At 36.2% G+C, this 18,763-nt stretch overlaps 1 protein-coding gene across 1 annotated transcript in view; it reads left to right on the top strand.

Moving 5' to 3' along the window:
• LOC127852668 (afadin-like) overlaps positions 1 to 18,763 on the top strand; it is an 80,172-nt gene that overhangs the window by 14,821 nt on the left and 46,588 nt on the right. The window contains exons 3-6 of the mRNA XM_052386618.1: positions 4,425 to 4,519; positions 5,133 to 5,406; positions 16,265 to 16,422; positions 18,341 to 18,455. Of these exons, the coding sequence (XP_052242578.1) occupies positions 4,425 to 4,519; positions 5,133 to 5,406; positions 16,265 to 16,422; positions 18,341 to 18,455 (642 nt within the window). The remainder of the gene's footprint in view (positions 1 to 4,424; positions 4,520 to 5,132; positions 5,407 to 16,264; positions 16,423 to 18,340; positions 18,456 to 18,763) is intronic.

The following is an 18,763-nucleotide window of genomic DNA, read 5'->3' as shown; positions in this document are numbered from 1 at the left end:
CAACTTGATATTTGGCATGCATGTGTAACTTATGGAGCTGCACATTTAAAGTGGTGAAAGGGCAAGGTCAAGGTCATCCTTCAAGGTCAGAGGTCAAATATATGTGGCCCAAATCGCTTATTTTATGAATACTTTTGCAATATTGAAGATAGCAACTTGATATTTGGCATGCACGTGTATCTCATGGAGCTGCACATTTTGAGTGGTGAAAGGTCAAGGTCATCCTTCTAGGTCAAATATATGGGTCAAATTGCTCATGTAATGTAACTTCTGCAATATTGAAGCTAGCAATTTTATATTTGACATGCATGTGTATCTCATGGAGCTGCACATTTTGAGTGGTGAAGGGTCAAGGTCAAGGTCATCCTTCAAGGTCAAACGTCATACAGGGGGACATTGTGTTTCACAATCACATCTTGTTGTTTTTCAATTCGTTTTCTGTAAAATAAAAATCGTAAAAACGATAAAACGATCCTTTCTAATCTGTTGCCCTGTTACTCAATGTTAGTCAAAACAACTTACATCTACACAACATTTTTAAACAGAGAAGGCTTTCCTATTACTTTTCTTCGATTGATGAGATAGATACACATGTGTATGTGATTCGGATATTTCTTAGTAAATATGACATGATAACAGTCCAGTGTGTCTTTAGTTCTCAAATATTTATGAGCATAGCTAGTTACTATGTTTTGTACATTAGTGTCGTGTTGCCTGGAGCCTGTGACTGAATACCTGTCATTTTTACGTTACTTAGCCACAAATGCTTAAAAACATGACACTATCATTTATTTGCTATGGCCAAATTTTAATCGTCCATATTACATGTTTGTTGTATTTATAATAATTATTTCCAATTTTTCTATAAGATTCTTTTCCTGCTGCAACTTTATTCTTGATTTTATTTTGAAGATGCATGGCTTAATCCTGGTTTAGTTGGAACCTAGATTTCTTCCCAATATTTTAACTCTGGTATACATTTATTTCACATATTAGTTGATATTCATATTTAAAGATTGAAATCAATAATGTTTTGGAGACAAAGGCTTTGTATTTGTAATTCTTAATTTAAAACGCATACTAAACAAAGAAAATCTCCAGTTATTTGATGAAGTACAACTTTAAGTACTTTAAACAGATTGAAGATGTTGTGTTGTCTTCTTTCTAACCCCAGGGCACATGCCCAAATATTCATAAGCAATACTATTGCTCTCCGCAAGGTTAAGGGATATAGAAATGGCTAGGGATCCACTGTCTGTGGCAGCGAATTGTTTGTTTTTATGTATGGTCTGTAACTGAGTTAGCCCTGTATAACTTAGATATGTATTTTCACACATTTGTAGTCCCATCCTTCTAAATTGGATCAATTTATTTCCACAATTAGGGATGTCAAGTATATTTATTTCTATATTTAGAATATTTCTTACAGAAATTCCTTTAAGCAAACAGCACAGACACAGATGAGATGCCGCATCATGCTGTTTGCCAAGGCCTTTTTTCTAGACACTAGTCATAAATGGGTTAAAGACCTTTCTTACTGCATTCACGTTTTAATGGCCTCATTTTCAATCCTTAGAAGATACTGATGAGCAGCAAGAAGCATAAAACCTGAACCTAGCCATTTTCACTTGGCTTCTGAGTGGGAAAGGGTTAAAGCATTGCGTTATGTAAATATTTTGAAGGAAAGCTTACATATTTCTGTGGGTGTGTATTTCTGAGTGACTAAATCATTGGGGCATGCAAATTAAACATTTATTTCTGCATTCACTTAACATGCTGGCTTTTGATAACTGGTCCATTGATCACATCACTAACAAAACCTTAGCACTCAAGAATTAATCAACCAAGCACTCTTTATTCAAGGTATATATGGGAATAACTGAAGATATTGAATCTATTTTGGCAAAAATAAGTTTTTCATTTATTCTTTAATATGTAACATTTTCCTCTTCACTCTGTGTTATTATGGTTAAAATTACTAGATAATTGTGTATAACTATTGGCCAGTTATATTGAAGAAATAACATTCATATCACTCTGGCTAAATTAAGGGCCATTACTGACTGACTTAAGAAATAAAAACCCTAGGAAATGATTATTGCTTCCCATTCAGCTGGACAATGCACTTAGTTGTGAACAATCAATTTTAAATGATTAAGGTTTCAAAGGGTTCACCCCTGTTATTTTCGTATTGAAATCAAATTGTATGATTTCGGCAGCCTATAAATAAAAATTTGAAAAGCTTAGACATCTTAATATTGTTGTATTCAGATAAAACAACAAAGATTTAAAAATTAAGTAACACAATAAAAAATGCCTACAAATCTTGTATTTGTGAGCTATGAAGTCAGGCAAGGTTTTGTTGCCAGGTACGATGGACAGGGTAGCTCCAGATCAGACTGCACAATTCTGGAGGTCTGGAGCTACACTATCTGCACATGTCATAAGACTCATTTTCGTATGAGGCTGTCCATATGTTCATGACATTTGTTCACTTTCACAGGGTTAAAAGTCTTCCGGTTTGTGCCGGAATTCCGTTTTTTCAGGGCACCAAAAGGTTGTTTTCGTAATTCATGTAAATTCGATGAGATAATTTAGGGGGTGGGTGGTAGGGGGTGACCCCCCTCGCATTGTCCTAGCAACATGAAACGTTTATCAAGCAAACAAAAACACGGAACTAAAAAAGACACTTTGTAATTGATATTGCTGAATGTGTTTCGGTGAATGAGCTTCAATTTCTGTAAATTAACAAAAGCAGGTGCCCGAAAGAGTCATCGCTGTAATCCGCGCGAAAAATAAAGGGGGCAAAGCGTTTGCGACATTGTCGAATCATTTACGTCAAACGAGTGCCATAATCAAAAATAGTTGCTTTTCGAGGTACAACGAATACAAAAATGAAGTTCCTTGACCAGAATTTGAGTACAAAAGGTGCTAGAAAAGGACGTCAAGAATAAATGGCGACAGGAGTGGTTGGCTGAAGTTGATGAATGTGGAGTTAAATTTCGCGAATGGCTGAAAACATGTATTGCCTGGTACAGTCAGTCAACAAGATTAGAATCACCCGGCAAAAAACGTTAATTCTTTTGACCACAATAATTTCTTTCAGGATTTTGTGTCAATGTGAGAAGATGTAAAAATAAAGGGTTAAATTTATTTTGTTTGATAACAGGTTAGGCCAGACGGCATATGCAGTTTTTTGTCAAAAATAGCCAATTAAAGTTCACCCTTCGGCAAAGTATTAAAAATCATTCAACTTACAGAATTAGTATTTCAAAACATCGTCATGACATTTGTTTTCAATCAGCAAAAAGCTTATTTGAAAATAATAAAGTCTTCTATATTCATAATTTATGCACATTTCAAAACATAACTCATTCAGTCAGTTCCGGTTAACTTTTTGCTGCATTCATCCCCCCTGTAAGCATAATACAAAAGCTTTCTTGCTAAAAATTGGTTAATTTACTCCTTTACCTAATGTATACCGTAGACACTTATCATTTTGTTTTATTGTGGCATTATGGAAAATTAAAAACAAATTAATCGGAACTGCTGATTATCCGGAACTAGTTGACAAACTGTATATGTTCATTGTTGATTGAAATTTTTAGTTTCTTACTTAAAAAAAAATATATATTAACTCTCCTTTATAAAATGAACTTGCAAAACAGGTGTAATTTTTAAGATTTGTGTTAATTTCTTAGCTATTTTTAATTTTTTATTTTGCTAAGTCTCAGGAGCTTCCGGGGGCCTTGGGCCCCCTACCAGGGCTTTGCCCTGGACCCACCGGGGGCCCCTTGGCCCCCAGGCCCCCAGCTAAAATTTTCAGGTTTTGTCAGTTTTGCCAACTTTTAACTCTGCTTTCAGAGGAGCGCACGTTGTTGGATGATATGAAGGTATTAAACTAATATGTTCACTTTCAGAGGAGTGCAAGTTGTTGGATGATATGAAGGTATTACACTAATTTGTTCACTTTCAGAGAAGCGCAAGTTGTTGGATGATGAGAAGGTATTACACTAATTTGTTCACTTTCAGAGGAGCGCAAGTTGTTGGATGATATGAAGGTATTACACTAATTTGTTCACTTTCAGAGGAGCGCAAGTTGTTGGATGATGAGAAGGTATTACACTAATTTGTTCACTTTCAGAGGAGCGCAAGTTGTTGGATGATATGAAGGTATTACACTAATTTGTTCACTTTCAGAGGAGCGCAAGTTGTTGGATGATGAGAAGGTATTACACTAATTTGTTCACTTTCAGAGGAGCGCAAGTTGTTGGATGATATGAAGGTATTACACTTATTTGTTCACTTTCAGAGGAGCGCAAGTTGTTGGATGATGAGAAGGTATTACACTAATTTGTTCACTTTCAGAGGAGCGCAAGTTGTTGGATGATGAGAAGGTATTACACTAATTTGTTCACTTTCAGAGGAGCGCAAGTTGTTGGATGACGAGAAGGTCCTGTATGTGCAGCTCAACTGGGGCAAGGACGTGCGTGAGGGTCGCTTCCTCCTACGCAGAGAGGTAGGAACTATATATAAATACAGGGACTATAAGTTGCTAATGAAAGAACTTATACCCTTTCCCCCATAAGATATAGCTAAGTGAAAATGGCTTTTGCAACCAGCATAAAACCAGAACAGCCTGCGAGTAACTCGCAGCCTGTTCAGGTTTTATGCTGTTTGCTGCTCATTAGTAACTAAGGGTTGGAAATGAAGCCTTTAAAACTTGAATCTAGTTAGAAAGGCCTTAAAATAAATGTAACATTCTAAGGGAATACAAATGCATCAAAATATGTATCTAAGTGGTAAATGGTTAAGCAGATTTCCTTTAAAATGAGCATTTCATTGAACAGATTTTGCATGTGAATATTATTATGATGAAAATAAATGTCTTTCTTTGACTGCGATGGTTACAGTCATAAAATGTTATAAATTGTTGTATCATCGGATATGGATGTCATGTTCTTTAACATGCCATGTTGGCAAAATAATATTGTTCTACATTGTGTTATACAGTTTCAAATGTCATTTAATTCAGATATTGATAAAAAAGCTGCAATTTTTACCAATTTACATCAACATGTAATGTGTTCAATTCCTTGTAACAAAAATTGTATAAATGTTTTGTTATGAAGGGCGCCCAAACTGCATCAGAAAAAGAAAACAACCCAAATTTTAAACGAAAACTCTCAAAACGTGAGAAAAAAGAGAAAAAGAAAGCAGACAAGGAGCGGCGTATGAACAAAGAAAACGTTGACAAAAATGGCGGTGTTGCCCAGCAATTATACGATGACGCACCAGAGTCCAGTTTTACGCGCAGTATCTCGAACCCAGAGGCAGTCATGAGGCGACGACGGCAGCAGAAACTAGAGAAAAAGTTACAGCAGTTTCATGGGCAAAATGGGCAAGGTAGGAGTTAAAAAAAATTCTTGGTGAGGGATTGTTTTTACTGCTTTGGGTTGCAGCCCATTGTCCTCATTTTTAAGGGAAAATATCAGAATTATTCGATTTGGGGGAAAACATTTCTAAGTAGAAAAATGAAATGGTGTATTAAGATCATTTGAAGAGAATTGTTCTAAATAGAAGATGCCGTATAAAGACTACAAATATAACAGGACAACAGTTGAAAAAAATGTATTGGGAAAAATAGTGAGAATAATCATAAAACCCACATTTCCATAGTTGGAAAAAGTCTGTGCTCTCACATTAGCGAAAAAACTGAGCCTAGCACTGAGAAATCTGGGATTAATGCATGTTTGTGAAGTATTGGCCCAGATGAGCCTGTGCAGTCCACACTGGCTAATCAGGGACGACACTGTCTGCTTTTTTGGTATTTTTCATTGATACAAGTCGCTTCTGAAAGAAAATTAGTTTAAGCGAAAAATATCATCCAAGATTATAAGCCTGTGTGGACTTCACAGTCCAATCTGGGAAGAAACTACGCACATATATTAACCCAATCCCACTCAGAGGCAAAGTGAAAATGGCTATTCACAAACAGCAAAAAAACAGAACAGCCTGAGTGTAACTCACAGTCTGTTCAGGTTTTATGCTGTTGGCTGACAGGTTTTATGCTGTTGGCTGATCATCAGTATCTTAGGGTTGAAAATGAAGCCTTTCAAACTTGAATATATTAAGAAAGGACTTTAATTTAATTTGATTTTCCAAAGACTTCAAATGTGTCAAAATACGTATCTAAGTGGTAAAGGGTAAAGCCAGATTGTCAAGGAGCAGGGGCTCCAGTATATTTGTGTTGTTTGACCAGTCCTGATACTCCTCAACTTTATTTTATAAGATTTTCTGCCAACTTTTCTTATGAGGAGGGATTTTTGTGATCAGGCCCTATTCAGGTCATGTTCACATTTAAAACCTTGTGTACATCTAGGATTTATACTTATCTCTAGGGTGATTATTAACAAATTAACAGATAAGATCGACACTATGTAAACATTCATGCATGTTTGTCCCCAACAGGCTAGGTCAGGGTGATTGATGTGTTCAACTTGGCAAGTAAAAAGAGAAATCTGTTTAAAACATTTCCTCATTATTTTTATTGAAATATTGGTGTCAACGCTTGCAAATAAGTGCTTGAGAAGATCAATGTATTCAGGCAGAAAAGACGAATAATTAGATAAGCTTTTATATAAGTCTTTATAAAAGTAAAATTTGCTGACATGAGGATTTTGGTTTAATTGTTCTGCCTTCTACATTAATACAATAGTTATTAAAATTTGCAGAAATTAAAGCCTTCAGGAAGTGGAGACATCCTTGAATATGATATCTGTTTTCAAATGCAAATTATTTCGGTTCAGAAACCATGTTTTACCTACTTGATAACCATGAGACAGGTCTTGAAAGAGGTCTATGATATAGATTACCATGACAATGACAAGCATGAAATACATGTCCAAAATGAAACTTTGCTTGTGGAAAAGGCTATCATAAGGCTACCATTTAAAAAAAAAGGTATTTACATAATGTGCAAACAATGCACAAGTGGCAAACACACACATTTCACTTGTCCACTCATGCTGTGGACAATACAGATACTTGTTTTGGCCACTCCTGCTTTGGGAAACAAAGGATTGGGGCAATTTGAAATGACCAGACCACCCAAATACCAGTAATTAACCTGGACTTCACCTGGACAGTCTTATTGTAATTAATATTGACCACCAGCCTCTGAGGGCTTATCAGTAATAGCTGGTCCTGGACTGACCTTATGTGTTAGGTGGGATGGCTTTCTGAGACATGAATAGCCCTCTTTAACCCATTCATGCCTAGCGTCCTGAAAAAAGGACATTGCAAACAGCGTAAACCCAGACAAGACGCCGCATGATGCGGCGTCTCATCTGGGTCTACGCTGTTTGCTTAAAGGAATATCTGTAAGAATTGTTCTAAATATAGAAATAAATATGCTAGACATCCCTAATTTTGGAAATAAATTGATGCAACTTAGAAAGATGTGAGAGTCCACTAGGCATAAATGGGTTAAGGAGCTTTGATAAATGGAGCCTTATTCTAGGAAAACTGAACATAATGTATGTGTGTAAAGTGCTGTCCCTGATTAGCCTGTGCAGTGTGCACAAGCTTATCTAGGACCACACTTTCTGCTTTTATGGGAATTTTTTTGTTAAAAGGAAGTCTGTTCTTAACAAAAATCCAATTAAGGAAAAAATTGTCGTACTCTAGGACGACACTTTGCGAACGTCACAATGAAACTTATGGGTTTACAAGTTTCTTGGGATGGGGTTGTCTTAAGCAAAGTTTCAGTATGGCATAGCAAACTATTCAGACAAGTGAATTAAGCAGTTAATTAATTAACTGTGAAAGCCCCATGCTAACATGAGAAATGTCTGGCATATAAAGACAATGCATACAATATAATGCATGCAGTTACTGTTAGAAAGTAACAAGTTTTGCAGTTTTCCTTACAAACATTCACAACTTCACTTGCATGTAAATGACTAGTTAATGTAAACTTTTCTGCCTTTGCATGCAAAAGACTGTTTGTTGTTTTAACCACTTCTGCTTTCAGTGGAAATACCATAGAACATTACAGTACAGCCTTTTAATTGGGTCCATTCTCTACATCTTGTTTGTTTCCTTATCTGAGGAGGGTCCTATGACATTATAGAGACAAATGCAGTGATACTTACCAGGGCCTGTGGTACCTTGTCTTTCTTGATAATTGTCCAATTTACTCAGCCACTAGATCAATTAGCGGGCACTCTTTTATCTTGAATGGTACATACCTTGGATAGCTGCTCATTAACTGAAAAATAGCTGTGTTGTAAATATTGTTGACAAACAGGAAAAGAACCATTTGTATTTATTGGTCTAGTCTTGCTTTGAGTCCTGTGTCTGTATGAACCAAGCCTATAGCCCATTTCACCAGGAGATCGGCAACATTCGCAGAAACTCGGAATTCTACCTTCTATCAGCTGACCACGCTAACCAATCAAATTCTGGTGTATTATGTTTACATTAAATCAGCATGGCGTCTGCTTCGCCCTGCTTCTACCGTTTCCTTTGTTGAAATTAACAATCCCTTTTCAATCGGTAGTTTGCCGCAATGACTTAAAAAATTTAATATAACATCAATAATAAGTTAAGTTCTCAAAATACATTCGGACTTTTGTTCAATCAGAGAAGTTTCTGTATCATACAAGCTGTTTACAACGATCGTATAAACTGGATGTTTATAAAATCGCTATTTTTAGATCAGAATTGGGTTTTTCCAAAAATTGGAGAATCTGTTTTTGTCAACTACGGAAACTGAAAATCGTCCAAAAATGCGATATTTGATAATTATTACTGGAAATAAGGAGGAAATAATAAAATAAATAGAATATTATGTGAGTTTTGGATAAAGATCAAGTTTACCATGCTCTGCTGGAACCATGTTACCGCTCGGCAAGCCTCGCGCTGGTACATTGGTTCTAAGCCTTGCATGATAAACTTGATCTTTATCCGAAATTCACATAATATTCTCTATTAACATCGTTTCCACCACTGCCCATATTCTTGTATCTTTTCCCATGGCACAAGTGCGGCATTTTCTTCTGTGTATTCTCTATTTATCAGTAAAATATTCGCCATGAATTTACAAATATTGATACTATTAATAGATTAATTGTACATGTTTACACCAGCATTTCATTGGTCAGCCAGTTACCTGTTCGGAATCTTATCGGCTGAAAGCGTAAATGTTCGTGACGACTCGGAGTGAAATGGTCTATAGGGGACAGTGCAGCTTCTGACCAGACTTTGCATTTGCACAGGCTGGGCTGGAGATGTGCTGGCTGCATATGGCATTAGACCCATTTTCGCATTGCAAGTTGCATGGAGCATAAACTTATTGCATCAAGGATAACAATTATTAAATGCAAGTCTTTCAAGTGAATCTTTTTTAGGCAGTATATTAGAACTAATTCCCTTTTGAAATTTTAAATAGATATGGGTTTTAAATAAAGCACATATTTGTGGTCTGTTCTTTATTTCTTAACAATGGAAAAGCCATTGCAATAAATATACACATGATGTTGACAGTGTACAGGAATGCAAAATATCAATGTTAATGTTAATTGGTAAATTCTAAATTGTAACTTGAAAAGATTTTAAATTTTGGATTGTCAATGGCCAATACATGTGCAATACAATAAAATGCAAATTGGGTGGATTTGATGCAAATTTGTGTACAAGAAAATCATGTTATAATTCATTCAGACTCTGAAGTTAAGAAAAAAAAATGGCAGGAGATAAATAAATTGAGCACTGTGGGAATAATTTACATAGTAATACCTAAGTTAATGCTATTTGTTAATTAATCTGAATCAATCACAGATATAGATCATGTGTGTACCCATTCATGCCATTGATGATTTAATTCATACCAAAGAATTAGATGAATTAGATCTATAACAAGATCAAAAGATTATTCCTTAATCCACCAAATGTTGTAAGTTTGTTTTTACTAAGCATTCTTCAAATTGATGATTTTCTTATACTGTAATAATGGAGTTAAACTATAAAAAACAGGAAAAATATCATATTTTTATTGAACATCAAAAAACCTAAACAACAAAAACATAATTGTCCAATTGAAAAAAGCAAGACATATTTGCTACAAAAATGTGTTTCCTTTTGGCCTATACTTCACACTTCTGTAAAAATGTGATTTTTGCAAAATCTATTCGACTGGAAGGCTAATTGTGTCATAACATACAAACCAGTCCTAATTGTACTTTGAACAATAGTAAGTGATCAAATTTAAAGTTTTTACATTTTTTAAACCTTTATCTGACTGTAAAATACCGAAGGGAGGCATGTAAATGGCACTACTTATATGTTGGTATTTCCATTGAAATTGTGTATGCTTAGTATTTGAAAACAATTGAAATGACAGTTCAACAAAAATAATTGAACCTCTGTCTGGGAAAACAGGGTTGAATGCATGTGTGTTAAGTCTCATCCCAGATTAACCTGTTCAGTGTGCTTTATTAGGCTAATCTGGGATATCAGCTTCCACTTTGATGGTATGTTTCGTTTAACCCTTTGCATACTGGGAAATTTGTCGCTGCTAAAATGTTGTCTGCTAAATTTTTAAAATAAGCATTTTCTTTGATTTTTTTTTTTCAAAGAATACTATCAGAATAGCAAACAGTTTGGATCCTGATGAGACGCCACGTTTTGTGGCGTCTCATCTGGATCCAAACTGTTTGCAAAGGCCTTCAAAATCCGGTTCCAGCGCTCAAAAGATTAAGGAAAATTATCGAAAATCTGGATAAGGCAGAAAGTGTCATTTCTAATTAGCCTGTGTGGACTGCACAAGCCTATCCGAGACAAAACTTTGCACATGCATTAAGCTCTGTTATCCCAGAGCAAGGCTGTATGACTGTCAGTTATACTTTTGTCTCTTTGCAAAAAACAGACATGTTATGCCATAACAATCACATGAAGGTTATAAGGAACTGAAAAAAATATAAGTAAAATAAAAGTTATTTTCATGTTTATTTTGAAGAAATCTCTTTTTTGTTATTCAATATGTCTGGCAGAGGCTTTTATGAAATAGAGCTTAAACATTCCAAGGTTACTAATATAGACCAGATGTATTTCACTTCAGAGTATAATGTGTAAACAAAGAAATATTATTCTTTTTGCCTGAAACCGGGATATTTGTTAATATTATAAGTATAATTTTAGCTGTGATGTGGGTAAAGAATGTTTTGTTAGAACAAGATTGGTTTTCTTGTCGAAAACAATGGGTTTTCAGATAGTTGAAAAATACCTTGCTTACTTCACAAAGTCATGTGCATTTTTAGTGTCATATGTACAGAGTAATTTCAGCAAAATGTAACATAAAGCAATCCACTTATGGTGCAATATAAAGCTATTTTAGTCTAGTCAAAAAGCATGTTTAGTATCATGCAAATGAACTTAAGATCACTGGGACATTATTTTGGATATATGATGATTCTATATGAACATTTCATCAAACATAATTCACAAATTATTTTATTGAACAGCAATTCAGTTTCACACTAACTACGATTAATACTACTTCAAGCTTCAAGTATCCCATGCAGTTTCCATTTATATAGCCTTATAATTGCTGATCTTGTTCTACAACTGCCTAGAGAAATGACCATCAAAGTGGCCTAAACTGGAGAAATAGCTATCAAAAACCTGGTCTCGGGTCATAGAGAGAACAGAAAATCAAACAAATCCCTGGTCTTTGTGAGAGGGTCCACTCAGGATGATGGTACTTCATTCTGTCAAGACTATCTTGGAGAATAAACAATGCTTTAGATAACCTGAGGTCTTAACAGATTGTTGGGGAAACTCTGGGACTACTAATTGGGGGAGGGCAGTGTTTTCCTTCACTGTACAGCATACCATAGAGGTCTTCCTGTCCCGTTCTGATTTTGCAGCATTAAAGAATAACATAGAACCATTCTTTGTAAACAAATCCATTATAAAACTGTAGTTGACTGTCGGTTTAAATAATGTTTTACTTTGCACAATTGCATATTATAAGCAAAGGGCACAAGGTTAAACATGAATTTTGTTCATACTGAAATTATAACTTATGACCAGGCTTTCTATAATTGTTGGATATGAACAGTGCCCCAGATAAGCTGCGTATCTGCGTCTTTCACCCTATTAAAATGTTTAAAAACGCAAAGAAATACAATATCATGCGTATTGAAAACGCAACCAATTTGACTTTTACGCAAATTCTTCAAATTTGATGCGTACAATAGCTTCGATCGAAAATGCTTTGCTCATTTTCGGTATTTTCTCTTTGGAATTATTTTCGAAACGCGGCGACGCTTTTATTCAGAAAGCGCCTGGATGACGGAGCAGGAAATCAGTCAAAGTTATTTAAACGCTCTGTGGACTAGAGTTCATAACTTAATTACAGCGTTTACGACAACATACATGCGTTTTCATTCTGATTTAATCCGTCGCTCATTGTGCATGTATTTGTAAAGCGTCTGTTCTTTCAGTTTCTACTACAATGCGAAATAAAAATGTCTAAGAGAGGTCGAAAGACGTCCGCGATTGTTGCGCCAAAATATCAGTCGATCACAAACTTTTTGAACCAAGAAAGCAAGAGCCAATAAATGCCGAATCATTCGTGTTAACATTCTTTTTAAGTTTAAAGTTTATATTATGGACTGTTTCAAGGGTTAAAGATGTTATGAAACATCTGTTTATTAAAGTTAATTATAATTGTTTACAGTTTTATTGAATCAATAAAAGTGTGCAGCTTCAACAGATGTAAAGCAGAAATGATTATAAGGTATGCAATTATATAACTAAGTTTACCCTATTTCAAGAATGAAATCACCCTATTTTTCAAAATCAATGGGTGAAAACCCTATTTCCCAAATAATTATCTGGGGCACTGATATGAATATAAAATTTATATTGAAACAGTTTTTTGTACAATTTTGTGTTGATCCAAAAAACTTACTTTGTTATATTTGTCAAAAAGATATCGGCCATGTTGCAATCATCTTGTTCATTTTAAGTGCACTAACATTTGAAAGATCCGTCTTAATTATACTATTCAGCCAACAAAATTCAAGCATGTTTCTTACTTAACATTTCAAATTGAAACTAAGTTTGAAAAAAAAAGAAATTCAGTATTTAAGATAATTGTTTGAGTAGGGAAGTTTTATTCAATATTGTGTAACTTGCAACAATGTTTTGAAGGGTTGGTATAACATATTTATTTGGCCCAATTAGAGCAAGAGCCACATATGTATTAAAGGGGTGTTAAACTGATACACATGGCCATGATAATGGTAGGTCATGAACAAGGTACCCGTTTGAAATGAGTGTTCAAGTTGTAAAGCTATCAGCTCGGCCACAGTCCTCTATGCCCCAGGGGCTTGGAAATGTGGTAATTGCAGACTGGCCTTGTCTATAATCATACAGTATTGGTTGGTGTGAGGCAGGCATTGGGGTAAACCTGTCTGTCTTATATTCATTTGAGTGCTCTGGTAAAAAAGGGTCTCAATGTCTGTGCTAAAAGTGTTGTCCGTTATTAGCCTGTGGTCAGTCCACACAGGCTATTCAGTGACAACACTTTTAGCTCAAACTGGCTTATGGCTAAGAAGAGACTTTCTGTAGATGAAAAGTGCAATAAAAGGCTTAAAACACAAAGTATTGTCCCTGTTTAGCTGGTGCAGAGTGTAAAGACACTATGCACATGCATTAAACCCCCTTTTCCCAGAGCATGACCCTTTTGTTTGTTTCATGGTTAAGTGCAAAGAACTTTATGATGCTTTCACAAAATCTCAGTTATATTTAAATTAATTGGCAGTAACCTGGTTATATTAGAGGTAAAAGTATAAGAATTAAAGTAAAAGTGTTCGGCACAAAGAACCAGTCTTTCAGTTTGACTGTCTGGCTCCTAGAGCTATAAATAATGTTCTTCTCCATGGTCCATTGGTCAACTATTGTAACTCCATCAATTTTACAAATGTGTTATTTTACTTTGGCTTATGTTTTTTGTTCATGCGTTTATATCACCCTATCTGTAGTACAGTAGTAGTAATAAAAAGCATGACATTACCTCTTGTGCTACATGTGCAACCTAAAAATTCTGTTTATATATTGAGTTAAGAGACTCATAAATATTTGTGCTTAGTGCCATTCAGGAGCTTGTTACAACACCAAAATATAAATAAGAATTCAAGCCCACATGCTGACATTTACAGTATAGGAGTGTTTGACTTTAAAAAGACTTTGCAACAATTTCTAAAGGGTAACGATAGGGAATGCACAATTTAGGATACACTCTGTTAAATTAGATAAATTATTATTTTTATATGAACAGGTATTGTAAAAAATGAAGTATGCTTTTTGCAAAGTAAGTGTTTTTTTGTGGTAAGACATGCATATGCTGCAATGGGAAAAAATAACAACACAATTAAAATGCTTGACACTAATATTTATGTCTGATGGTGTTCATGGTTTATTGACTCTTACTCCTTTCTTGACATTTACAGTGACAGTTTATATTCAATTTGCAGGGCCCAAGCCTTGGGATAGGTTGTCTGACCATGACAAACAGTGGTCAATGTTTTGAGATTTTTGGATAATAAACTGCTTCAGGTCAATAGATAACCAATTTTGTTAATGATGCATTAAACTGATATTGGGACAAAATACCTTTAATAGTAGAACTATATAATCAGATGCCAAGAAAATCATATTTTTATTTTTGATCACTAATTCTTGTGTTTTGGAATGTAGACTCTTTCGTTATATCACTTCTAAAGCCCTTCTGTATTTTAATGCTTAACCCACTATGTGAGTATAATGTTTGTCTCGGTGTATACATTGAAACATTTCTCGTTTAAAATTACATTACGCCACAGTTGGACTCAGTAGGTTACGCGTCACTTGGCCCATCTTTGTAGACCTATAGTTGTTAACATAGAATGTATACCTGTCATAATTGTGTGGGACAGGGGGTCGTCTCAAAGTTATGTAAATCTAGGCTATGACAGGCTGAAGTGTTTAATAATGACATTACGTGGTTGTTTTCAGGCATTCAACAGTACCCATTAGTGCTGCAACAATACGCCAAAAACCGTATTGCAATATATTGTCAGTTCAAAAACCCGTATTGCAATATATCGCAATATATTGCTAACTTGCACCAAAATTATAACTTGCCAATTACCCAATAATCCCATAAATTCCAATTTTAAAGCAAATTCTGGTAAATATTTACTATAAATGTGCTCAAGAATAATAAGAAACACAAACATTTGCAAATTTTCTTAAGTATCAAATACATTTTTGCAATTGTTACTATTTAAAGATGTGATGAAATAACGTCCAACCGGGGCGTTTTTCCCACTGAACACGCGTAATTCAGCTGACGTGATGTTCCCGTTTTTATACAACACAAAATACACCCATACTTTCCATGCGACGTTCTACATGTCTGTATAATTTTCGCGCGCTTTTTATTGAGACAAAGGATTAAGCACTTTATATTTGACGCTATAATTTTTTATTGTCGCGTTAGCATTCAAATTTGGAAGCGTGTTTCCGAAATTCGGATTACAAATAATGCTCAAATCAGAATCGAACGAAACATTTACAGCTGTGCGCAATTAATTCAACGATAATCTGTTCAAAAGCATCGAATGAATGCTCCCATGTAACAATGCTACTCCGTATAATACACTTTTTAGAATGCTTTTTTTACGTAAAAAATAATTTACACTGCTTTGTTTTGTTTACCTTTTTATCATTATTTCGGATGGCTTTTCTGGACGAAATGTGAATGAATTTTTGTAAAATTTTCGTACCGGTATGATGAAAATCATATCGCAATACAATATGCGGATTGCGTATTGCGATATATACCGATATACCGGTATATTGTTGCAGCCCTAGTACCCATTCATTTGACAATTTTCAGTAAATTAAAAAAGAAAAATGAATCAATTATCTGTACTAGGCTTGCATACGTGGTGACACTGGTGGTGTCGGTGACAAAATATTGTCAGCTACAATGCTACATCATCAGTTAAGCTCTTTAAAACATACTTTACCCATATTTTTCTTGTTACGTTTAAATGAAATAATTGTATATGTTTGTTTACAAGACATTTATTAATTAATTATCTTTAATAACAATTTTGTAAACATTAAAAGAATTTAGCAGACTGCACAGGCTTATCTTGGACGACACTTTACGCACATGGTTCCTTAATTAATCCCTGTATTATAGGTGGTACCCTGAAGATCTATGGCGAGACATTGAAGCCTGACATCCCGTACAAGACGCTACTGCTGTCGACAGCAGACACAGTACAGCACGTGATCAAGGAGGCCATGGAGAAGTACGGGGTGGACACGGAGGACACATCACAGTTCGTACTCGTAGAGGTCAGTATGACACCGAGGACACATCACAGTTTGTACTCGTAGAGGTCAGTATGAGACCAGGGCTGGGGGGGGGGGGGGGGGTGGACACCGAGGACAAGTCACAGTTCATACTCGTAGAGGTCAGTATGAGACCAGGGCGTGGGGGGGGGGGGGTGAACACCGAGGACACGTCACAGTTCGTACTCGTAGAGGTCAGTATGAGACCAGGGCTGGGGGGGGGGGTGGACACCGAGGACACGTCACAGTTCGTACTCGTAGAGGTCAGTATGAGACCAGGGCTGGGGGGGGTGGGGGTGGACACAGAGGACACGTCACAGTTTGTACTCGTAGAGGTCCGTATGAGACCAGGGCTGCGGGGGGGATGGACACCGAGGACAGGTCACAGTTCGTACTCGTAGAGGTCAGTATAAGACCAGAGCTGGGGGGGGGGTGGACACCGAGGACACGTCACCGTTTGTACTCATAGATGTCAGTATGAGACCAGGGCTGGGGGGGATGGACACGTCACAGTTTGTATTCGTAGAGGTCAGTATGAGACCAGGGCTGGGGGGGGGGGGTGGACACCAAGGGCACGTCACAGTTTGTAGTCATAGAGGTCAGTATGAGACCAGGGCTGGGGGGGGGTGGACACCGAGGACACGTCACAGTTCGTACTCATAGAGGTCAGTATGAGACCAGGGCTGGGATTTCTCTTCCTTTAAGCTGATTTCCTCCTTTTCACTGTCAAACTAATATCGCAAATAGTTTTTAACTTTGCTGGATCTTTATATAAATGAAGAGTTTTGTTGAACCTTGAAAGGGGGTAGGGCATTTTCCTCACTTGAGTGGCTCTTAAATCACACCCTTGTGAGTGGAGGCAACATGGGCACTTGGTGACTTACTTACTATTATTGTCCCCTACCGGTTTCACCGGAGGGGACTTATGGTTTACGCTCCGTCAGTCAGTCTGTCTGTCAGTCTGTTCGTCACACTTTTCTTAATATTTTTTCATGACACTTGAAACATGGATAGATGGCAATATGGACATTATCATACGTCATTTCATTTTGTTCCTACGTCAAAAATTCTGGTTGCTATGGCAACAAATAGACTTGAAATACTGCTGAAAATGGGGGTTTTCTGGATCCTGCGATAACTTTAAAAGTTCTTTATATTTTTTCATGAACTTGAAACATGGATAGATGGCAATATGGCCATTATGCACGTCATTTAATTTAGTTCCTACGCCAAAAATTCCGGTTGCTATGGCAACAAATATAAAAAAACAAAAAAATTATGACAATGGTGGAATTTCTGACAATGGTGGAGCCGGTAGGGGACCATATTGCTTGGCAATCTCTTGTTTACAAAGATATCAAAATTATCCCACCACCACTCACCAATGAAAAGTAAAATCTCAAAATTCAACTACCTGGAAAATACATACACACAACGACACTCACTCACACATAGAAAATACCAACAAGTTTTATATTTGAAATGAAAAACTTGAATGCATATGATTGGTAAAACAGTAATTTGAAAACATATAAAATAAAATACCATGTTTTCTCTCTTTAATAAATTCTCAATTATTTTACCTTGTTAGCTGATAAATATAAATATCCTACAGGTTTCAACATGTTTAGTCATTCATTGTAAATAATGAGGCTGACATTCTGGGAAAATAGGGCTTAATACATGTGCAAAAAGTTTTGTCCCAGATAAGCCTGTGCAGTTCCCCCAGGGACTAAACTTTCCACTTTTATTAAACGTTTTGTTTATAGGAAGTCTCTTCTTATCATAAGGTGGAAAGTTTTGTCCCTGATTAGCCTCTGCGGACTGCACAGGCTAATGTGGGACACCACTTTACACTCGTGCATTAAGCCCAGTTTTTCCAGATTGAGGCTTATAGTCAATATTTTTCCCACCCCCACAGGTGCTGGTACCGCCAGGTGAGCGAGAGTACCACGGGGGAACCATCGGTGAGGAACGCATCATGGAGGATGATGAGTGTCCCCTGGCCATTGCCATGCAGCACCCTCCTAATAGAGGTTTGTGTTCAGCCCGTCTTTCCAGCAGCGCAGCTCAGATCATTGTTACAAAACATTCATCATAGTGGTATTGAAATGACAAAGTTGCTACTTAATCATTAGGTCCGTAAAACCCGGTGTTGGCTGAATAAAAAGAAGCTGATTATTTATTTATTACTCATTACTTGTAAAGCAGATTACCCAGGAAAGGGCGAGTAAGGAAATGATCGGACTAAACTTCTTGTAAAAACACCAATATTTCAAATTTTTTAAACAATCATTCTATCATACTATCATATGAGCTGCGTTCTCGGAAAACTGGGCTGATA

This window comes from Dreissena polymorpha, chromosome 12 (genome assembly GCF_020536995.1).
Source record: "Dreissena polymorpha isolate Duluth1 chromosome 12, UMN_Dpol_1.0, whole genome shotgun sequence".
Classification (NCBI taxonomy): Eukaryota; Metazoa; Mollusca; class Bivalvia; order Myida; family Dreissenidae; genus Dreissena; species Dreissena polymorpha.
Note: the sequence above shows the minus strand (reverse complement) of the source record. Positions and strands in the feature narration are given on the sequence as shown.